This window comes from Electrophorus electricus, chromosome 8 (assembly GCF_013358815.1).
Source record: "Electrophorus electricus isolate fEleEle1 chromosome 8, fEleEle1.pri, whole genome shotgun sequence".
Lineage (NCBI taxonomy): Eukaryota > Metazoa > Chordata > Actinopteri > Gymnotiformes > Gymnotidae > Electrophorus > Electrophorus electricus.
Window position 1 is genome coordinate 17206422 of NC_049542.1, and position 24521 is coordinate 17230942.

Below are 24521 nucleotides of genomic sequence, written 5' to 3' on the forward strand. Positions count from 1 at the left end.
CTTTTCTAGTGCTTCTGTGATGCCTTTACGAACAGTACACTACTGTGGAAATGGCAATTTAGGACAATGAGAAGGGATTTGTGAATACAGCAAATCTGGCTATGAAAGCAGAAGGTCAACCAAAACAAGATATTCTTTATACACTCTTTACTATTACAATATGATATTTGTCAGTACCTAATCTATTTCTGCTGTGTAGTGTGTCCTGTAGTGAGCTGTTTGCTGTACTGTCCCCTTGCGTGACAAGATAACTGTGTACACTGTGTGTAAGAGCAAAGACTACAGCAACAACATCATCCAAATTTCATGTTGTAAATCTTATAACGTTATCATCATCCCACCATTGACAATATGCCAAACTGTGATTATTACAGCAGGAACAGTGCGTCAAGCAGGCCATCCAGTTACCAAATGATGGCCATCGCTAGTGCAGCGACTGACCAAATGATGTAGTGGTCAGCTCTGTCGCCTAGGACTGGAAAGTTGTGGTTTCCTGCTTTATGCCAGGTTTGAGTCAGCCCAGTCCTAAATCTAAAAAAGGGGCCTTGTTGGGCAGACAGGCCTGACCGCAGAGACATTGGTCGGCCCAGGGTTCCCCTGCTTTCTCATGAAGCCTACAGCCTGCCGGCCCATAACAATACAGGTTCAAACAGACCAGCAGAGACCTTATACTGTAAAAGCCATTAGCTGGAAATAGCTGGGAATAGCCATGGCTGCGACCAGCTGCTCACCACAGGATATGCGTAGAAACACTGGCTTTCAAAAGGAATGAATCTCTCTCTCTCTCTATTTCTCTCTCTCTCTCTCTCTCTCTCTCTCTCTCTCTCCCTCTATTGACCCCCCCCCCCGCCCCTAGTGCTATTTCCTTTTTTTGTATGAGGATGTCCATCCCTCCCTCTGCCCTTAGGAATTTTCACATAAATGTTTTCCCGCCTTTGAATGCACACTGTTTGTTGAGGTTTCCCGTCTGGTCTTGCACTGCGCCTCGTCCGGTGCTGTTTAAGTGGCCACTGTTAAGTTTTCCAGCGGGACTCTGAGGATGCAGGGCAGGGCTGCTCCTCTCTGAGATGGCCATGGTGGCCAGTAGACTGCGAGCTTCAGAGTTTCACCTTACCATGACCGCAGCCCTTAAAAACAGAAAATCCATCCACAGAGCATGGAAGGGAGAGGTGGTGTCTCAGTGAAGATAAGTCAGCTGAGTTTATCGGACGGAACGCTTCCTCTGAGAGATTGGCCTGTCTACAGCATGGTGTCTGGCAAGTACACATTTTGCATGAGAAAAAACCTCAAAAACATGGTGCATACATCAGAACAGATGTCTTGGAATGTGCTAAACATCTCATGGCTCTGAAGACCAATCATGCGGCCATTTTTCTAGATAACTCTCATTAAGAAACCTGTCAGGTTTTTTATGCATTGCAGTATTTCAATCATATTCCTTATTGCAAAACTGTGTCTCTCTTACTGTAAGAGGGAGATGTGTAGCGCATTACCACATGAAACACAGCATTTTTGATTACTTGTGGCTGGGTGTTTTTCAAAACAGTCAGGTTTTCCTCCCTCAAATCAATTATAACTTGACAAAGTAACTAACGGCACTAGAAAAGACAATCCCCTGTTTTGCGGTTGTAATGCGCTTTGGCAGGTCTGCATATTTCGCTTGGCTGTGTGCCTGCCTGCTACAGCTGTGCAGGAGACATTTCCTCAAGATCGTTTCTTTTTTCATTCTCTTTCTCTGGAAGATAACATTGTCTTTTTTATGTCTGCCAGCAGATATATGGCATACACACCATGCTCCTATCATGGTCCCAATACTGCAGTACACCTTGTCCAGAAAATGAATTGCCTGATCATGTTGCAGGCCTGCCCTGGTGGTGCTTTATATAACCTCAATGATGGTGATCTTCTCCCATTTGGACATGGCCCATGCTTGATACTGGACAGCATCCATTTCATGCTCAGTCACTGATGCCTACAGCGTGAAGCGCTGATATTTCTCTCAGTCCTCATGGACTGGAAAAGAAAGCTGGGTTTCTTTTCTTTCCAGTTGCTGACCAAACCACCAGGCAATGTCGCGTCGAGAGGAATGAGAACAAACGCATCCAGGTGGATAAGAGTGGATTTGTTAGACAGACAGAAGGAGAGGCAGAGAGAGATATCAAATTATTCTTTCCACCTCTCAACAGGAACACGAAGTTCTGAAGCTAATTGTCTAGATCAAAGAATAAAGGAATTCATTTGGATGTGAGTGAATGAACACAGACCAAGAAAGTATGTTTCAATTACTGCAACCTGGGATATTCATGCAGCTGGAAGGTGGCTGAGGATCTTCCTCGAGGGATCTCTCTGGCCATTCGGAGGAGAGTGAGAGCTGAGGCTAGTGACCTAATAGGCTATCATGCAGATAAGTCTCTTAGGCAGTGGGGTTCAGCAGGTGACATAAAAATACAACATGGTGAAAAGTATGTAATGAATCACATCAGGCATCAGTTTCTGAATGACCGTTCCCTCCTTTAAATAAAAAAAAAGTTGAGTAGCCCAGAAGGGTGCTTATCGGGAGAAATCTTAGAGTTAGCAACTTGTTTCTGCCTGCATGATTTTTATCCATACAAAAGGCTGAGGTAGAACTTTTTTTTCCTGAGGACTGGATGACTGAGAGATAGGAACTTCCTGCAGGTGACAGGAAGCTTCAGATGCTGTGTTTGCTGTCAGAGAGGAAAGGCCTTGAATGATGACATATACCTCAGAGTGGGCCCTTGATAGACAAGCACACACACACACACACACACACACACACACACGTGTGTGTGTGTAATGTAAGAGTACTTGAGTGTTTACATCATAAGCTCATACACTTCTATAGACTACCACATTCTTCAAACACATAAATATTTAATTCTATTATATGGTCTTTTAAATTAGTCTTTTAAATTCTCTCCAAAAACTTCAGTCAGCATGGAAAAAATACATGAACCTTATCATTGCTTCCCCATAGTGAAAACTGACATTGAAGCAGTACAAATTAATAACTTTAGACATGCTGACATCATGATTAAGTGCAAACAATGTAAATGAGATTTTCCTTTACACTTTCTGCCCTGTTCCACAGCTGTGGAGTTGTTTAGGATATAAAAGCTTCTTTTGGATAGTTATAATATATTTGTGCTTGATCCTCCCTTCTACAATCTAATACATGGCCCTGGAAGCCAGCATAGCCTGACTCCATCACCAAATATGGATCACAGCTCTACGTCTTCATAGTTGGTTTGGTTTAAGGTACAGTTTCTCTCTTTGTCTATGATGGAGAGCTCTCAAAAAGAGGCCCATAATACATAGTATTGTCAGGGGGCATATCAGTTATCCTGAAATCCCTTCCTAACTCAGTTAGTGTGTGGAGGTTGTGGAGAGTAGGCCTACCAGCTCTGTCACACCCCGGGCCGAGCCTGGCTTGCTGCAGGCAGCTCACTGCATATTTTGTGCATTAGCCCGTGCATGTGCCTTTGCCACTGCTTGGGATTCTCCTGCCTAATGTGCTGAGATGACCTGTGGCAGAATGGATTTGGCATGCAAGGCCCTTTCCTGCCTTTTTTGAGCTCTCTCCCAAATTCCATTCCATCTCTCCGTCTCCCTTATGCCATCTCGCTTACACCATCTAACTTATGCTGTCGTTCTTACTGTCTGTCACAGACAGACAAACAGATGCACAAATTAAAAGCAAGTGCTCGTTTAACAAGTGAGCCAAGTGTTCTTTCTCTCTGTGTGTCTCTCTCTTTTTCTCACTAGACAGACGAATGAATGGAAGTTATCACTGAGAGAGATTATCACCCATGTGCAAAGACTATAATAATATCTTGAAGAATGTGAGTCAGATCCTCAACTGACTGTTGGATTGTTGTTTCTCATCCATTAAAAGAGTGGTCTGTCCATCAGGTTGGTTTTTCATATTATGCTGTTTGTTTGTTCTATTCAACTGTCACTCGTGATAATAACTAAATTAAATTTCAGATGTGATTCCAATTGCCCACCACTTGGTGTCTGTTTATTCCTGATAATATTCAGTCCCAGTGACTGAAAGTGAATGAACAGTATAAAATGTGTGTGCAGACCACATGTCAGGAAGTCTAATGGAATTCTATTTATTGTGATGCTTTGGCCCATATGTTAGCACTGGAGACAAGCATAGTGATTTAAAAGTAAAACAAACACAACAGTGTTGCTTTATTGGTCTTGGGTACTGGCCAAATGCTAAGCAACCATCACTGTCCTTGAGTGAATCAGCCTATATAATGCATCAGCATTAACAATTTCTCACCCTTTCCTTCTTTTTGAGGGGTTATATTCAAATACAGTACACTGTGGATATTATATGTAGAGAGCAAGATGGGATGAAACTGAGATTGATTTATTCATTTAAGCAAACTCCTCAGCTAATCTGTTTGCCGTAATCTTTCTCTGCTGCATTATCTTTTAATTTATTATGCCATTTTTGCATAAACTTGATGAAGTGGAAGGCGAGGTGAAAGATCTATGAGTGTGTGGGGCTATATTTCATATCAAAATACCTCTGTTATTAGCATGCTAAAATATGAAGTTACCCGCTGATCTCCTGCTAGCTTCCTAGATCACATGCTCTCTCTCACACACACACACACACACACACACACACACACACACACACACACACACACACACACACACAGACAATACTCTCTTTTAGAGGTTTAGCATTTCCACTGTAATTTTCTACTATGCACTTAAATCTAATTTTATGGCTCAATGTTTTTAAGCTCTTTTATCAACACACACACACACACACACACACACACACACACACACACACACACGCACACATACACACAAACACACAGGTACACACAATGAGCACACACAGGCATGCACACAATGCACACACACAGTGGAAACAGCTGGCATGTTTCCTGCAACAAGGAAGTGCTGAGAGATCAGAGGAGGCTGTAGAAAAGAAGGCCTGATGATGACAGAGAGGGCATGAAGTGAAGATGACCCCTGACACTGTCCAGTCCCACTAAGACACCAGCCTGATGTTCAGACCACATGAAAACTGAAACAAAACTGTAAGGACATGGAGTTGATTCCAGAACCTCACAAAAAAGGGTATCATTCGAAGATAGAATGTAGATTGTTATATTCAATGTATAATGAGTATCTCCAGAAAAGACCAGACCAGAGGAGAGTGAAGCCTTATTGATTTCAATTCTATTTCTTCTCTGTTCTATATCTTCTGGTAGCTTGTTTTGATACCTTTTTTTGGAGACATGAAGACTGCAGTAAAAGTCTCTGTGAGATGACTCTGGCAATTGCAGCAAAGTCCTATTTGACAGGTCAAGACAAGAAAAATCACTAGGTGTGTTGATTCCCTTCATATGATTCCTCATGGCTATCTTGGCATTCGGACATAGCTGGTGAGAGTGAGAGTGATAAAATCTAACCAGGAATAAAGTGAATGAGAGAGAGAGAGAGAGAGGGGGGGGGGGCGGGGGATTGCTGATCTCCATTAGCTCACATTTCTGATCATTTTAGAGTTATGTCAGTTATGGAGTATCCCCCTCTACCCCTTGTAATGAACTTGTCTGAATAATAGCAACAATGTACATAAACCTTTTTGCCTTCTTGATTAGTGTGTGTCTGTGTGCTTTAGAGGAAGAAGTTCCAAGAGTTTACTCTATGATTAAGCACTATGATAGCACTTTAAGTGTATATCCCTCAGTTACAGATACTTGGGATAATATGAGGACATTAACTATTGAAAAAAAGACAAACACAACAGTGTATGCAACTTCTCTATCTAACCATCTCTAAGAAAAGAGAGTACATTATTTTGTCAAGCAATAGAGAGAGCATACAGGGAAGCAATGGTTCAGGACTCATTTTTGGCTTTCTTTCAGTTTCAAGGTGAGGAGCCGTCAAAGGTGACCGATCTGTGAAGCTGCAGAGGGGTTTGGCAGTAGTTGATGTTTATCTCCTCTCAGTGTACAGTTACACTCAGACCCATAATAATTATTATTATTGTATAATAATTCTCTGAATGTTTCAAACCTTCTCGGGAGGTCTGGTGAAATCATCTTAGGATACTCAGGAATTCTATCCATTACTTTACTGCTGTGCATGCTCATAATTTCTATGACTTCCTTTCTTTCTTAGTCTTGTAAAATGTGGAATACTGCACCACTGAGCAGGACAGATTTTTGGATAATTCTCTAATCTTTTTGACAGTCTCTCCTTTTCCCCCCTATTCCTTTCACTAGTCCTAGCCCTTATTTTTTGATCTCCATACCCTCTTTACCCACACATTCTCTCAGTTTGCCTCCGCATAGATAAACTGCAGCCTAGGCTTTTCTGAGAAGGACAGAAAAGTTGCTGACTTGTGATGTGCACAGAGCCTACACTGTCTCTGCTTATATCAACTAAACAGTGCAGGCCACACCTATCTATTACTCTATCACACCACCCACACAGTGCAGGCCACACCTACTTATTACTCTATCACACACCCCACTCAGTGCAGGCTATGCCGATCCATTTCTCTATCACACCCCCCACACAGTGCAGACCACGCCTACTTATTACCGTATCATACCACCCACACAGTGCAGGCCACACCTACTTATTACTCTCTCATCTTAACCACATATTGCAGGCCAAAAAAAGGATCTTCTCCTTTTGTAGAAATGTGCCTGGGAAAATGTGTGAACGTTGTTTTTGTTCAGAGCTCCTTCCGGAATCACTGTCTCTGCTCCATAGAGTGATGCTACAGTGTAAAAGCATCACCACCAGTAATTTTTCCAATCTAACTTTTCTTTTTTTGAAGGTTTACAGGCAAACATTGAGATTGAAACTCTTCATTTTTGAAGTGGATTTGTTCTGCATATAAACAATACTGCACATAGGAGATGCACTTGGAGTCATTAGTCCAAGTGTGAAAATGTCTCTTGCACTTTAATGTTTTTTTTTTTCTGTCACTCTGACACCCCCATGTCATTATATATAGGCTACATTAATATAGTTGTAAGTATTAAGTTCACATCTTTTTATACATATTCAAGTGAATTTAAAAAAAGTTGCCACATTTTATTATTTTGTTCCTGGCTTAATCCTCTAGATGGGAGATTTTTTATTGCATTTCCCTGAATTCCAAACATAATTAAAGATGATTCATGGAGTCAAATTAAATCTGCATTGTGTTTTAATCAAACCTTTTTGTAAAGGTCATTATCTCTGACTCCCCCCACCCTTTTGCATTTTTATATCTGATGTAAATTTCATCACAGGCAAGTCATTTTCATCCCAACCTCTCAATATTGTACTACAAGTTAATACTTATCAAAAATTAATCCAAAACCCCTTTAAAATAACTTTTGATTCCTTTCATTTTAGTTGTTTGTCCACACACCAGGCAATGAAGGCTGTGCATGGCAATGTTGGTAGCAGATGCAGGGTTGCAGTGTGATACCAAACTCTGCTGTGTCATTTACCAAGGCTGCAGATCACACTTCTGAATTCCACACACTACTGAATTCCACACACAACACTGGCAGCTTTTTTCTCTAGTGCCTCTGATTCTAGCAGGCAGAAAGATTAGTGCTGTTTTCACCAGCATGTGAACACATATATATTTGTTTTGATAGAGATAAATATTTATAATCATGGGATTTGGCAACATTAAGTTGGTCACTGATATGTTTTAAATTAAAATTTATGTGACATAGTTTGTTAAAAGTTCAAAAATGTCAAGTATCTTAAATTCAGAATGGAAGTGAATATGCTGTTACCACCTTTAAAGTGGTCAATTAGTACTAATTAGCTAAGTGAGTCTACAGTGGCTGTATATTTTATCAAAAAAGCATTTGGTGAGAGGCAGTGAAAAGCTGAATTGAGGGCAGTCACCTACCCGTGGGGAGTTCTAAATACGGCCACACGATGTGGCTGGCTGTTAACATGGACAGATGAAAGGCAATACTGAAACAGTATCGAGCTGAGATAGGTGACAGTGGTGGAGCCAGCTATCAGAGTATGTAATGTGTCTTGCAGAATATAGCTACTCAAACTAAAAATATTTCAGTGATGGTTACCTCGTGGTACGATATCGCCAAGTGAGATAAACAGCTTTGATTTCACTCTTCAGGTTTCTTCTGGCCAGACCTTCAGGCAGTACTTCATAATGGTAGGAGATTATCTGGAGAAAACGCAAAGCTTTCAAAAATAACTTTTAGGACCTTGGGTTAATAGACCCCAGGAGTACAAGTACCTTAGTGGTGACCCTGAAATATATCCATATAAAATATAATCTGATTTCTGAAATACATATGAACTCCATATAGGCGTCATTTTGTCATGAGGTTTCCCCAAAGCCTTTTCTCTTCATCTTTACTCTGCAGTTGGTTGGCAGAACAGACTGCCTGTTTCTCTTCCAGTGTCATAGGTCCCGCACCACCAGCAGCCGGAGCTGAGGAGAACAGAGGGATATTATGCAAACTGTTGGAAAAGATGGCAGTACCCCTACTTGCTCTGTGTAGTGTAACTTTCCCATCATTTAAAGCCCCAGGAAACATATAGTGTGCTTGAATATCATCAATCAAGACTAGACAATGTGGAGAACCTGAACACAATTCATGTTGTGTACAGTCAGCTGGATTTAACACACACAAAGAGAGACAAAGAGAAAGAGAGAGAGAGAAAACTTACACATGCAAGAATAAAAAAATAAATCACACATTACAAATGTTCCCCCTCCACTATGTTTTTGCCATTTATTCCGAACTGAAAAAAAGCACCTATTCTCACTGGAGTGACTGGAAAAAAACAAACCTGGTGCCCATGGTCCATTTACTTTCCCTTCTCACTGAAAAATTATTTTGATTTTCCCTAATACACAGAATGAGTCATTTGAGGACGCTGAAAAAGTATTTGCAGAATTGTACCCAAGGCTTACATTAATCTCTGGTCTCAAAAAATGATTTCTGCCCAATTCATTTTATGTATTTTTAAGAATACACTATATCACATTTGTAGAATAAACCCAGAATGATATCATTATAATATATATATATATATATATATATATATATATATATATATATATATATATATATATATATATATAAAATTTGTACATCTTTATTGTTAAAATGATTTATGTCACAAAAAGAGTTAAAAATAAATAAAAATACAAAATGCAAAAATTACAAAAAAATACAAAATTGCAGTGTTTGCTATGTATAACTTTTATCCTATTATATTAATTAATTTTTTGTTGCTTTTATGGCAGATATTGTCCTTATAGGCTGAATGTTTTATAGGCAGCCATCTGAACACAGTCAGTAACTTTTTAAAATAACCTTGGCTGATAATGTGTTAGAAATGTATGCTTTCCTCCCTCCAATTTACGGTTTACCTCTAGAAAAGCAGTTTTGTATGATTACTAAATGGTTTATTTACATCATTGTTTCACACTGTACTTTTGCATTGTATTTATGTTTTACAATGAATAATTATTTTACATCATATATCTTATTAGAACTTTAGACCTTTCATTTATTAAAATTATAATTGTGAATTTAAGATTTTACTGAATTGAATATTACCTTTATACTTTACTGTCTATGTAACAAATTTCATATGAGCACTTAAATATATGCAGGTTTATCTATATAAACATTTAAAAATATCCTAAATTTAAAAAAAAATCCTTTGTGCACTACAACTATAAACTATAAAAAGTGTACATACTACTGAATATGTGTAGGATAAAGAACTGTAGCTATTGTTTAGGCTAAAGATGTATTCATGCTGGAGCTGAGCATACTACTATTGTGCGTACGGTGTAGCCTTATGTTAGAGCTCAGGGAACTGTGGTCCGAACCTTCAACCCATTCACAGCTACTCTTATAATGTAACGTTGAGATAATCCTACTGTTTGATAGCATAGCCTATTTTAATTATTTGCAAGACCCAACAAGTTGAAGGAAAATACTTATCGGTTAAATATCTTGATTACCTTAGACGTGCAGATGTCACCAACAGTATAATTTGTTTGTTTGAAAAGTTAACCGAAGTACAAAGTGAATATTATTTCACCGTGGTGAATAAACTCCTTATTAGTGACCAGGTGGTGCACTAGCGCACCAACTGCGGAGGCGAAGAGAGGTCCCTGTCCCTTTAAGACTGCTTGGTCTAGGGTGGCGCTTTCCTCCGCAAGGGCTTCTTGATATTAATAGTGTTGGTGTCTTGAAACTGACGTAATGCTTGGAGTCTGAGGTCCTGACAAGCGATAACATTTCTGATAAAGAACTGAGATCACTGCAAACTAACCTTTTCCAAGCAGACTCAGGCGTTTTTAATATTAAACACAGTTACACCGATTTCACTTGATCAGGAGCAATCCGAAATCTTATATCCCCACAAAAAAAAAGAAATAATTCCCGCAGATCAACAAACAAACAACACAAAGACGGTTCATGGTTCACGCCAAAGCTCCACCATCTTTCAGACTGCAAAGACAATTGCAATTTAATCAACAGGTAAGGAGAAAGCGAATCAATGAAACATTGCGAGCACAACAGAAACAATGAGATGTGGATTTGCAGTAGTTCCTGAATGCTGATCGCTTTTGAGGCAAATGTTATGTAATGGTGAGAAGGCTAAGGGATTTCGAGAATCAGTTGTGAGCTACTTTGCAGTAAAAGGGACCAATGCTTCTCGGATTTCACATGGCATTTAGGTTTTGTTGGGTTCAAACGCATGAAAAATTAAAATTGGCTACTCGCTACACGCCGTACCCCCAATAGTGGGTCACGTTCAGACACAAGGAAGAAAACATGAGTTTCAGTAGGTTTGACTTTTTTTCCCCCCTTCCTATTTCTTAAAATTGACGGCGTTTCTGTTTGATGTAACGTATTTTCGTAATGTGCTGTTTATTATGTGTATTATATCGATGAGCAAAGAAATGTGATATTTTATCTGTTTGTTATGCTTTTTATTTGCACTGTAACAAAGTCTGATGTGGTGGATTTGTGCCGCAACGTGTAAGCCCATCTATTCCTTATTGTTTGTAAGAAAATGCATGGTAGGTGAGGACAGAGTAGCTATAACGTAAAAATCACAAGTAAAAATAAAATAAAAAAGTTTGCTTAGAGTGCTCTCGGATACTTTTTGTATAAACAATTCTTTTATTGCTAGATAGCACTTTCCATACAACTTTAAAAACTTTCCGTAACTTATCTAAGATAAGAAAACGCGTAGGCATGGCAACATACTGAAGGTCGGAGAGTATTTGACCATCTACTCAAGCAGGTTGTTTATGTGGAGAAACAACATACTTTACAACATTTTTGTTTGTTTGTTTCATGGATTATTCGTTTTGTAGACTATTTGTAGACTAGGTAGCTAGTTAAGTTCGCTATTATTCATTGTAGAATTCCCCAAGACGCTCACGAGGCGATGGAGACGTGCAGCAGGTTTTAGAAGGAAGTTTGCGAATAGCGGCTCTTATGTTATCCTATAAAATAAGTCTGTACAAAAATATTTAGCACGTCCGATGGCTATACATGTAATTACACGATTTGCATTTTTATGCACCAAGTTGGTAAACTTAACGGAATTCCGAGGCACTTTACGGCTCTGTTGGATTGTTCATATATTTATTGTAAACTGCTTGTAAGATGCTACAAAACCTGACAATTAGCTAGTATAAACGCTTGAAAGACACGTGAAATTAATAGCGAAATATTGGCTTTCAAATATCAGCATTATTATTATTTTTTCAACAGGTCCAACATTAAACTTATCCAGTACTTTAGTTGTCATGCTTTTTCTTCTATATCCTACTCATCCTAGTAAATACACAGGCCTTTCTTGAATGGTTAAAAATAATTGTCTATAGGTTGCATTCTAATGACTTGTGTTGCTGCTTCTTCTCAGTTCTTGCAGTGAACTGTGGCTTTGGTAAGAGTGCCAGCTCATTGGTTTTTACAGCTCTAAAGCACAGTGATACATTACTGGTAGGTTTAAGTGGGTGGAAAAAGTATTTTACTCTAACCTGAGATAAAATCACCCGCCTTTCACTATAACTTGTGGCACTGAAGCATAACCCATATCTGATTGTTATGACACAAAATTCCCAAGTTGGTTTCAGTACACAGGTTGTACTGTTTCCTGTAAACTGTAAAAGCAAGCTGGAAATGATGCCCACTGGGTCGCTGAAAGGCGGCTTTCTTGTCAGTGAAAGTTTCCTAATGACGAGGCTTGTGCAAACAAACGGCGCTCATCATTTGGAGAAAAGACAAGAGACTCTCAACTGTAAACCAACTTTCAGATAGTGTCAACAAGGAAGTTCCTCCATCTCCACAGTATTGTTGTGCCTTCCTAGCTGTGCCAACTTCACAGATCTGTTGTTTATATGTGCATGTGAATCTACATTTATATTTTGAAGGAATATTTGTTGTTCCCTACTTTTTTTTATTTTATTTTTTACTTGGTATATTCTGATATTCAAGCTGGCATGTTATTATTGTCTAGAGACAATGCAAAAGAGTTTTATTTGTTCAGCATGTTGTTCAGAGTTTGTCTTTTCTAATACACAAGTGCTGATATTTGTCCTTGAATGTTGGCTTGCGGGTATTGAGATTCGTTCACTGCAGTTCTGTTTGTAAAGAGAAGAATAAGATCTGTGTGGGTTGTCTGATAAGGGGTGTTTGAAGTGATTGAACTGAGCGAGGTAGATTTGAAATGTAAATGGGCCCGCATCTGCGGGCTCTATGGGCTGGATGCAATAGATCAGTGTTGTATAGTGGAGAACTTTACGGCTGACAGCTGAATTCGGGCTTCGGTGCTCAGTGAAAGCACCAGCAGGGAGGCTTGCGTTTCTCCTGCATGGCTTTTGAGTTTCCAATACTTCTTTTGGTCTTCTTTTGGGACTCCCTTCTTATCACAGCAAGATGAGCCCCACACTCAGGCTCTGCCCTGCAGATTCATCTGTGTGCTGTTGAATGAGAAGGCTGTTGAGGGGGGAAACACAGAGTACTTTGGGTATTTTGAGTATTTTTTGTTAGGTTTTTTACATTTTAATAAAAAAAATATATATATTATTATTATTTTTTACTGAAATAGGTACAACTGGCATGCTATTTCTCTATCTGGACTGTGATAGAAAAAAAAATACAATAGAAGTTCCTTAATCCAGTCTGTTTTATTTCATGCCTTGAAAGGATTTGTAAGTGGCTATTGTGTATTCTAGATGTGGTGATTTATAAATGTTCTGCGTCCTGTAAGAAAAGTTGATTACAAAGCAGTGCCAAAAGTAGTTATGATGAACTGCTCTTAGTGTTGTATGAACCTCTGTCTGCTGGAATTGTGGAAAAAAGGATCTTGATGGTGTTAATCTGTTTCTGCATTTTTTATGCACATCTCAACCATTTTAAGACTTCAACACTTTTCAAACATTTTATGATTTTATATTAAACTACATCATTTCCCTTTCAACAACAGTTTCCTGTACAATTGCATACGACCATTAGAACCATTAGAAACTTTAAATGAGACATTTACATTAAATAAGACATACATTTTACCTTTTAGATTATGTAAACTAGCTTTGTGGTTAGGAGTATTCAGATAATCAGCATATATTGGAAATTTGATTCTCTGTAATTGTCTAGTGTAGAAAGTATAATCCTCTGTAGCTGACCATGATATAGCATTTAGAAAAAGTGTGTTTGAGTCACAGTAGGTTTTGTAAATGTGTCTTTGTTGTTTCCTTTAGCATTTCAATAACAGTGAGTCATAGTTCATTTCATTACATTTGCGCTTAGTTTTTCTTTTAGCAATACTCTGAATGAGAGATGTTCATATATGTTATATGTAATTCATATGTCTTATATTTAGTGGTGTACATTGACCACTGCTGCTGTTTTCAGTAAAGCATAGCGATTGCAGAGGCGATGTGAAAAACTTGCTTTGGAGTGAGGGGCAAATTACCTGACATGCTGTGTGAATCCAAGCTAGTTCAGGCTTCTGTTATCTCTGTCACCTTTTTTGTGTTTTGTATTTTTTGTGTCTGAGAGAATGGTGAAAACGAGGGTGTTATCAGCGAGGTCTGGGGTATCATAATAACCTTTAACTCTTACCTGCCGACATGACAGCTTTTTCTTGAAAGGTCCTAGAGAGCTTTCTTTATGTGAATGATGCATTTGAACTTGGTATTTTCAACTCTTGTACTTTTTAATTACAAAAATGTTGTACATTTCAGATATAAAGTTACACCCTAATATGTTAATTCAGCTTATCACCTTCATTCATTTCACAAACTAGTTTAAATTAAACAAAGCAGTTTCAGACTTTGGTAAGTTAATGATTTGGTAAACTGTTCATGTGAGTAGTATATTAATTACATTTTGCTGGCTTATGATGGCTGCAATTAAAATCATTGTTCTCTTCATGTTGTCTTTCTCTGTCATGATTTTATTACACAGAGGATAATTTGTTGAGTTTTGGGGTAATAAGAAGTCACACTGAATGTGCATAGTTCAGATCAAATTAAAACGCCTTGCTTTTTAAACTCCTCATACAGCCTTGATTAGCACATGTTGCTATAGTGGCTATATATTCCATTCATAGAGATCTTCAAAAGTAGACTGAGTAGTTTTTCAAAACACTCCTTTGAGAAGTACTTTGACTTTCATTTTTGTTGGTTTGTTCTTATTTTGGCTATTCATATTCTTGCAGTTTACATGAGAACAGCACCAGTGTGCTGAGGGTCATACAGCCGAGCTGTAGTGGCGGCTAGCTTTGCACCGGCTCGTTTCCACCGGTGCTCCACCTCCGAGGTTTTCGCCGCGGCTTCCAGAGTGGGCCGCCTCCTCACTGCATTCCGTCTCCTTGTCTGGGAAAGTTTGCGAAAACTTTGGGGAAATTTGTGCGCCTCAGCAGCCTGCTCGTTTCCCTTAGTGACTGCTACAGCGCTGATAACCCCACAACCACCCCTTTACTCCCCACTACCCCCTACTCAGGGCCAATCGCTGCATACAGTCTCCACTCCTCTGGAACAGTGATGAGTCAGTTTAGCCTTCTCCCCTGCGTTCCCTTACCACACTTTTTTTTTCTCTCTCTCTCTCTCTCTGTGCGCCCCCTCCTCTGTTGTGGCTCACTGTTTCTTCTCCATCTGTGTGGTCTGGAGGCTTGTGTCGAGGCTATAACATAGCCTCCTACATTGTTTGAGACAGGTCGGACAGAATGAGCTGGAGAGAAAGGAGGAGTTGGAGGGGGGACTGTAGGAGTTTTCCTTGAGAATGTTTGTTTTCCTGTTTCCAATTTGGTCGGCCAGCGGGCCTGTTCTGTCAGAGCTCCCATTCGCAGAGTCTGCTGTCAGGATGCCTGACCATGCCACATCGAGCTGCACTTTCTCTGGATGTTTATTGTGGTCTCTATTTAGTAGAAATCGCTATGATGCCATTTGAGTTTATCACAATTTATGTTGTCTGATGCGCTTCATGTGGTAGACGCTATGGTAGACTGCCATGATTTTCTTTTACGTTTGTCCTACCTTGTCAGCAAACCATTTTAGCACTATATGTATGGTTGATTGTGTGTCCAGTAAATGTATTGTTTAGAAGTGTGTGTGTGGCAGTTTGTCCGATCTAATCTGTGGCTGTGACTGTGTTTGGAGCCAGGCCTTGCAGCGTGAGAGGAGCGCAGTGTGATGCGGCCCCCCGCTCCTGTCTGGGATCGGCTGCACTTCTGAGATCCTTGGAGGAAGAGCCAACATAGGAGGGCACGTTTGGAAACACCGAATGTGGAGAAAGCGCAGCCCGAGCGAACACGGCTCATGCTGAAGGAAATGATGGAATAAATGTGAAGGCAGCATGGACGTGGAATAAGGGATACCTCAGAGGCAGGGCAAGGGCATTGGATACTCTGCCAACACTGATATCTGCCTCCCTGTGGAACTGGTACTTGTAATGCTATAACCCAATGCACAGCAGAGGTATGTACTCAAAATATTGTCTGCTATCAAAATCCAGTGATTATGCACATGGTGGGTGGGTGTGTGAGATATTGATCTTCGGGTTCCGCCCCTCCCCCTATACAGTTCAGCTGTAGCAATGCTACTAAAATGGCCTGCAGTCTAGTCGGCACCATAAGCAGAGTTTTTCTTTATTAAATTCCCACATGTCTACAGCGGTAGGTTCACTATGGTTATGTGAGGTTCATATGGCTTTCTGAACTCCTTTAGGGTCACTTCTAACCCAGCCTTTCTGTCCCATGCTTCCCTGTCAGTCATCTTCATCATTAAGGGCCAGGCTATTAGGGGTGCTTTGATCCTGAGCAAGGCCTCCGTACCACACTTTAGCTTTTATTATGTGGAATGGTAGTGTTTTTGGACTTTCTTTTCCTTCAGTGCCTTTACTGTCACTGTTTTATTTTAGATCTAATGTTACAGGGCAGGCACACTTTTCCAGCCTATTCTGTGAACATATTACATTAAATGGAATTTATATCAATTAGAGATAGTTTGCCCTGTTTTTAGCATTTTGCTACCGTCTGAACTTTCTTCAGTGGTGTAAGTGGAGTACATCTCTTATACCCCATCACATCATGGCAGATGTGTGTACCACTCTGCTAATGTTGTCGTAGTGTCCATAATGCAGCATATTGGTTTTTGTCATAGCATACATCTCTCACGGCATTTGAGTGCCACCACTTTCAGGACACCTTTTTGATTAGCTACATGTGTATTTAACACATTGTGTATTTAACACATTCACTATCAAAGTTCCATGCATTTTAATGGTGCTCTTTTTTCCCCCAAAGCCATTTGAAATTTGGCTGCACTTAGCTGCTATACTTGTGTGTCCTTTTCAGCTATTGGACCGCATCGTAAATTAAAGTTATTGCCATGTAATACATAACCGTGAAGGACCACTGAAAATGTTTTCAAAAGGCAATTGCCAGGTCCTTTTAAGATAGTTGCCTTTTGAAATCTCTTGACATTATTTTCAGCATAGTGCAGTGTTCTCTGTTGTACTTTCGTACATGCATTTCTGTCTTCAGTCTTGAACTTCTAATGCAAAATCAATGAGTGTAGAAATCCATTAATCTTATAAATTTTTTAAAACGACCACGTATTTTATGGTCTGGAGCAGTAGTTGAACCTAAGTAAAGTTATGGGAGAGAATGCTGTAGTCTACTGCCCCTCTCCTGTGCAGACGTGCATATTAAACACTCTGTAATAAGCGTCGATTACAAGGTCCTCACTTTGTTAGCGCTGCAGAAATGGAGAATCTCTGATGTGCCATGTGATTTCAGCAGATTAGTGTAATGTTAAACATATGCGGTTTTCTTTTTTTTTCTTTCCCCCAGACTAGGAGGGAAATGTGTCCGTGCATTTGCTCTTGCAGTTACCTCTACTGCTCACTGCTCTTGCTAATGCACTTTGGCTGCCCGCTTTTTTTTTCCATCTTGTGAGCTGTTTAGGGAGTCTGAGAGGGGACGATGAGATTAACCTCACTGGATCCCTGACTTGCGCAGCTCCTAAGTCAAAGGTCATCTGACATTGCTGCCTGTTAAAGTGAGGGCCTTGAGACCCCACATGTCTCCTTAGAAGCCCTTCTTATTTGTTTAATCATTATGGAGAAAATCTGTGATATTTTTTTGCTGCTGTGCATTAGTTGTTTTCCTCCAGATTATGGAGCGTTTTCGAAAGATAAGTGATTTAAAAATAATAGGCCATATAAATGTTATTCATACCGTTTCCTATTAGTATTTTTTAAATATTGATTTTGATGGCAAAGTTCACTAGATGTTTTGTCTGTTTTTATCCTAAACTCAGCCATTTTTACTCATTTCACCACTTTACTGGAATCTTTAATTGTGGCAAATAAGAAACAGAAGGAGTGCTAATGTTTTGAAGTGCTGAACTAGCCAGACCCTTTTCTGTGATAGAAGTGGTGCATGCGTCATAGCAAAGTGGGAAATACTTCCATTACAGGCATCGTAACATCGGCTTTAGCAGCTCCGCCTCAAGTGTAAATTAACAATGTACATATCTAGGCCTGCATTTTCTGTTTATCTGTCACTGTACAAGGCGTGCACTGTTCCTGAGATTGGGATGCGAAGTTTAAATCCTTCAGTATGTCACAGTTTTGGAGATTTTGTCACTATTTAAATACCTCGTTTGCTGTCTTTGTGTCTCTGTTATTTTGGAATTACATATACATGGATTTCCTGTGTTTCTGAGCATTCTTCTTTTATAGCTTGTCTTATGGGGAGAGACGTTCTTTTAGCTTCAATTTTTAATTCTAAACTTTTTCTGCTTAGCATTAATGCTGTGCTTATTATGTGTTATGTCATGCTGCACAATCTCAGTGAATTATAGAGAGGAGAGTGCAGACAGGCTGCATAGCTCCCCTGTAGGTGCCTGGAGTGATCTACGGTGTGCCAGCATGCCCAGCACTGATTGGTGCAAAACGATTCCAGAATGCTAATTTAGTAGTGTAAGGTTTAAAACTCCTCCAAAGTGGAGCTTTGCTGGGTTACTAAGCGTGGTGGCCGGCTTTGTTTTGGATGAACACAGTGTTGAAGCCCTTTGTTTCAGAGGGACATGGTGTTGAGTCCCTTTCAGGCTGTATTTGTCACACAGACCTGTTTTTATTTAACTATTTCTTGTTAAAGTTTTGCGTTGCCAAGCAAATGAGGAAGACACGCAATAGCAGGTAAATGTCAGACTATATCAGGAGAACATGCAGCTAATCAGTTCCCTAAAGCTGTCAGTTCTAAGGTTCTAAGTGAAAGTTTAGCTGACAGAAAGTCAGCTTCATCTGTGTTTTGGCTTGGAACACTGGATTTAATGACCCAGCTCAGCATTCAAAATTGAGAGTTGTGAGTGGTGAGTATGCCTAATGAGTTGCCCAGGTATTCTGGATCTTGCGTCCTCCACGGCCACGCTGGCTAGCTCTGCAAGAGGGCAACACACTGAGTAGATGGGAAATCTGGAGATGGCTGCAAAATGGCGGTAATGAGTGCCGCTCTGAGCTGGTGGGAGGGTGGACCTGCTGGAGACGGACGGCAGCAGCCGCCAGCCAATTAGGCCCTTCTTTCTCCTTCCACCGCACTTTCTCGCTCCAGCCCTGAGCCCACCATGCAGCTAATAGAATCAGATCAAGAGCAAAGAAAGAATGAAAAGAAAAGGGAGAGGGAGAGAGAGTGCCTGGGGCCAGTGGCGAAATGAAAAGTAAGGGACCGATTCATTCTCCTGTCGTGTTAAGGGGAAAAAAAATCTCAGTGATGGTTGAGCGTGGGTCTGCTGTTGTGTTTAGTGGATTGTTTTTGCAGCATATGGTGATGGTAAGGAGAGGGGGGTGGTGGGGTGGAGGTTTGTGCACAGCAGCAAAACCAGGTGGACCCCCAGGGCGTGAGGTGGGCCCTGGTGAAGCATGCGGGGCACGGGGCAGTAGTAAGCACCATTCTCTCAGGAGGAGTTTATTTTAAAAGCCAAGTGGCATTAATCAACGTCATCACCACCATCATTTTTTTTCACCCACTTTTTTTCTTTCCTTCTTTCTGTCTTTTTAAAAAAAAAAAATTTAAAAACATTGTTTTATAAATATAACAGACAATCCAACCACTACCTCTGACAAAGTGGTCCTAACCACATTCTTCACACTTTGAGTGACATCTGCACAGCATCAGCGGGCCACTTGAGGGCCTAGCACTTGCCACACGCTGGAACAGCTGGTTAGGAAACAGTGCTCTGTTTTCTAAGAAGACGCCAATTGTATGGCTTGACACGAAGGTCCTTTTGAGCTGTGGGAGCGACCACGCACCTTGACCTGATGGACGGATGCTCAACTTCCTGCTGTCATGGTTCGGCATGAGACCCTGCGGTGGGTGAACCGAGCCTCCTCAGATAGCAGCCCCAGGCCACTGAGAGCAGTGCCATGTATTCAGGCCATGTCTTTGGCAAACACAAACAAGAGCCTTCAAAGATCTCCCTATTTGTTCACACAAAGCCCCAGGGGCTTGTCCCAGTACCAACCCCTCCTGTGGCTATCAGATTTTACCCTTTTATGAGCAGTCAGTTCACAAATGCAGGTGTTGTCGTAATGTGGATGAGACAATGGTCATCGTGTCAAACAATGGCACAGCTTGCCTTAAAACTGGCATTGTTCTGCTAATTGAGAGGATCAGGTATAGAAGTGCCTTTTGGTCCACCCAAATAAAGGTTTGGTGTAACGTGAGGGGAGCCCTGCTAGTTCTGGCTGCAGCTCATGTTACTGTTTCTCTTTCTAGACTATGACTGGAGGAGACTAAACTATGACTAGTTTATTCTTCAAGTAAATGCAAAATCTTTTAAATGCCCTTTTTTTCCTTATTTGTATTTGTTTTATGGGAGCAACTAATCATGAAACATTACATTTGATGTCCTTAATTAGGCCACAAATTGCGTGGGGGTTGTGGGGGTTTGGGTGATTTTAAAAACAGCCTACATTTTTATTTTCGAAAAGGAGAAGTTTTCATGATTTTCATGTTCTCGCACAGATCAACCGCTTGCTGGCTGTGTTCCGGCCAGTCTGCTAGGGGCCTATGAAGTGCATGCATTGGTCCGGTGGACAGGAAGGAAGGAGATCATGGCCTGTTCTGGACCTCAGAGCACCCATGGCAGGGCTTCTAGCGATCCCCGTCCCCCAGCCTGAGCCCTTCTAGCTGCACTTCGTCTCTGTCATGGTATGGCAGACATGGGGTGGGGGCCTGTGCTCCGCTCCCTCCCCTCCCCTCCTCTCCGTGGTCCATAACTCTCAGGCAGGGCTGCGGCGCGGAGCCGAGGACCGCCTCTCCCCTGGCCACACTGCTCACCGCTCTCAGTGCCTATTATGGTCATGGGGCCTAGGGCCCTGACAGGTCCTGCTGCATCTTTGATTCACCGCTTGCCTCAGATTCCGCCCCACGTCCCCAGCCTGCTTCATTTTTTTTTCTTCTTCTTCTTCACCGTGTCCTTAACTTCCAGATAGGAGATAAAATATCCATAAACAGCACTTGAAAGAGAATGTAAATGTTTATAGGCTTCCTGCAAGACTTATCTGATATTGTTCTTATTTATATGTCGGGCCTGGTTGATTTGGAGGCTGATGAGCCTGGGGGATTCGGAGCCAAATGGCTTTAAGTGGACAGTTGGACGGTGGAGAAGCTAGCCTGTGACACCAGGCTGGAAAGAATGCATAGACAATTCAATGCTGATTCCTTCAGCTTCCCGAGCTAGCTGCCAAGTGATCAGCAGATCTTCACCTTGTGAAGGCCAGTACCTGCTTCCCTGTGCGTGTGGGAGACAGCAAGTGCACTTCTGCACATTGTCGGGTTTCGTAGTCCCCCCGCCTCCTCTGCACAATTATGAAGGGCTTTTTATGGTTTCAATCTGGTCGTTATACAGATTGGCCATATTGGAACAAAGTCAGCCTGGACTCTAGGCACCAGTTCTGACCCTGTCTGACGGTCTTGTCTGGAGCTGAACAGCTCTCACAGACACACCAGGTCTCTCGTCCTGATGACTCAGTGCTTGCCCGGAGCATAGAGCACAGCCCAAACACAGAGGGGTTTTGGCCCTCTAAAAATTTACATACAATATTTTTATTTTTTAACTACCTTATTGAGCCGAGTACAAATTGAGAGTTAAGGGCTTTGCTGAGGGGCCCCAACAGTGGCATCTTGGCAGTGGTGGGGCTAGAACCAGCAACTTTTTGATTACAAATCAAGTTCCTTAACCACTGAACTACCACTACTATTTTGTACCAGTGTGTGCAGTCAAGATTATACAAATGGAGATATAAATAATAATAAAAAAGCAATGGAAAACCACATAAAACCTTTTAGAAAAAAAAAAATTAGACCATAAGCAGCACTGAACAGGTAAGTGTTTGGGATTACAGTATACCAAACACTACTCAATGCCAGCCATCCTGTCTGAGATTAATTGGCATTTGTGTTTGTATGTATATGTGGTTGGATGTGAATGTTTAGGTACTGAGGGAACTGAAACTGCTCTATGAGGAAAGCCCCTCAAGTGAGTGCACTGATGTTTACTCCTGTATGTGGCGGCATGTGTGATGGGAGATGATGGGTTGTTAGGTGGATGTCGAGGTCTCACTGTGTGAAACCATCGGCACAGATACACTGTTCTCAACTTTGACCTCGCCACTGGATGGCATGAGCTTCCTGAAGACTAAGCAATGTGTCACAGCTGATGCAGAATGTTTGCTTATTTGTTTATTTACTAACTTACAGGGAGGTCAGCATTTTTTCACCTTGGGTCACCTGCTTTTATAATCGCCAGGCACAAGTCAGTTTTTGTGTGGCACTTTCGATGACACACCTAGAACTGTACAATTAAAACCAATTAAACAAATAATTGGGAAGAAAACGGCTGTTGAAAAAGAATGAGCAGGCGATTGAGTTGAGCTTAACTGACAGGGGTGAATGACTCAGCTTGTTCCCATGATAAGCAAGATAATCATGCAGTTTTTTTCTGTTACAGGTATTAGAGATGGTATAGCACAGGGTGTGGCTGGTTTATCAAACATGCTGGGATGACTAATCGCTCCTAGGGCTGTGTGGCATATGAAAGGGGAATCTTTGTACAGAGCAAATGCAGGAATCTTGTAAAACCAGTGGGAAGTTCTTTATGCTCTGAAAACGCTGCATGGCGTATTTGAATGTTGGACCTTAATTCTTAAGGGAACACTACCTGTCGCTTTGATAAAGCTTTGATGAGGCTTTTGTGGAGTGTGGCAGCACACGCAGTGTGAGAGTGTTTCCGAGACACTGAAGGAAAAGGGAGACTTGACCGACTGGAGAAGAGGTCCGGCCTGCGGTCACTGGATGTTAATCACGGCCGTGTCCAATAACCAGGCAAGTGCCTCCTCTCTCCTCTTTATCTTGACCTGTCTACGTAAAACATCTGCAAGTTGATCCTCTATAACAACTTGCTGAGGTATTTCAATTGTGTCTGGTAATTTGGGTGAGACATTGGTTAATTCATGGGATGAAATGGAATATCAGACATAAAATTATCCGTCCTTAATAAGAGCATCCCCGCCTTTTTTTCTGATCAGGTTGACCACCTTCTCCAAAGGTTTTTGTTGATCTATAAATTGTTTTAATAAAGTAGGAGAAATCAGAGCTCAGGTCAGTGAGCTCTGAGGCATGTTGTGCTGTGCTCTGTGGTAGGCATGATGTGATGCAGATTTTGGCCTGAGGGTGCTGGTTGGGAGGTGGCAGGCCTGATTTCCCTCAGCCGCATGTTGCTCCTCCTCAGATCTTATCACACCAGAGGGAGGGTGAGATGGAGGACCGCCCTCACGCCCACTCGATGCATCACGCTCCTCACCACCCTTACTTTTCTAGCAGTCTCCCTCCATATCTGCTCCTCTGGTTTAAATGCTGAGTAGCATTGGTTTAAAAACAACTACTACTTCTTCTTCTTCCACTGTGGTTCTATAAGTCTCCCCAGTCTCTACCACACACTGCTGAAGCTGCCCATGAAAAATTCATTCCCACTGCTGTGCATACAATGCCTTGGTGTTTTTGTCCTTGTTTCTCGTTGTTAGCTGTCAGGAGTGAGGAGAGATGGGAACCCTGGACGTGTGGGATGTCGTAGAGTGCCTGTTTGGTGCGTGTGTGTTTGTGGTGCGAAGTAGTCTAGGTTTGACATCTGTCTTTTCAAAAACACTCTCTGTGTTGGAACACTTCAACAATTTGAATTATAAACTCTTAATTACAAAAACCTTTCGCACACCTTATCTCTACCAGATATACATTCTTAATCTTTACAAGATCTCTACAAGATATCACATGTAGCATTATATTATTAGTTTTATAGCATTTTAAATATAATGACCTGTTAAAATACCCAGACTGTGATGGGCCGTCTTTACTTACTTGTGTTTAAATCACATGTAACACATCATCTCTAGCTCTTGGGATCTTACTTGCTCATTTTCTTATTTTTGCAACCTGCCTCCTGCTTGTTTCTTTTCTCCTGCTCATTCTCTGGGTTGATGAATAGCTGCATTAAATAGCTGTTTCCTGAGAGTGAGGGACAGGCTACCCTTACGGGTACCTCTGGCCATGGCGCAATCTGGTGAGATTGTTACTCAGAGGGGAAATGCATCTGAAGCTGTGGTTTGCTGTCAGTTTCACACTGTAGCTGCAACAGCTCACTATGAATCGTAGGAAAATCGTTGCACCCCAATAGGGGAATTAACGTGATTTTCATGTTTTCTTTTTCTTTTTTTGGACTTTTTACTGCCAAAGTCGTCATCTTTGAGAGTGGGAATTTTGGGCCGCGGCTACCACCCCTTCCCCACCATCTCTCTGACTCCAGCTAGGGGCAATGCTGGCTTTAGCTTTGCTGGCAGAAAACAAAACAGCAACAGAAAAGTTATGACTGGCAGGTTGAAAGGAGGAAATGTAGTCTATTGTTTAGCCTGCAGGGCTGTCGT

General features: G+C 41.2%; 1 protein-coding gene and 1 long non-coding RNA gene across 5 annotated transcripts in view; one reads left to right on the forward strand and one right to left on the reverse strand.

The window, feature by feature from the left end:
* Positions 1-941: 941 nt before the first annotated feature.
* Positions 942-10150, reverse strand: LOC113586995. Its single transcript, XR_003411685.2, has 3 exons — positions 10034-10150; positions 8109-8482; positions 942-2050 (listed from the first exon to the last, which is right to left on the reverse strand). It is a non-coding gene; the product is annotated as an uncharacterized LOC113586995 (long non-coding RNA).
* Positions 10151-10292: 142 nt separating this feature from the next.
* The window catches only part of trps1 (trichorhinophalangeal syndrome I), a 98281-nt gene continuing 84052 nt past the window's right edge, over positions 10293-24521 (forward strand). Inside the window, exons 1-2 of one of the 4 annotated variants that reach the window (XM_035528828.1) lie at positions 10293-10556; positions 15698-16015. In XM_035528828.1, the coding sequence (XP_035384721.1) occupies positions 16003-16015 (13 nt within the window). In that variant the 5' untranslated portion in view covers positions 10293-10556; positions 15698-16002. Of the gene's footprint in view, positions 10557-10786; positions 10864-15697; positions 16016-24521 lie in introns of those variants that run through there. The other 3 variants (XM_035528827.1, XM_035528829.1, XM_035528831.1) reach the window with 3 other exon arrangements.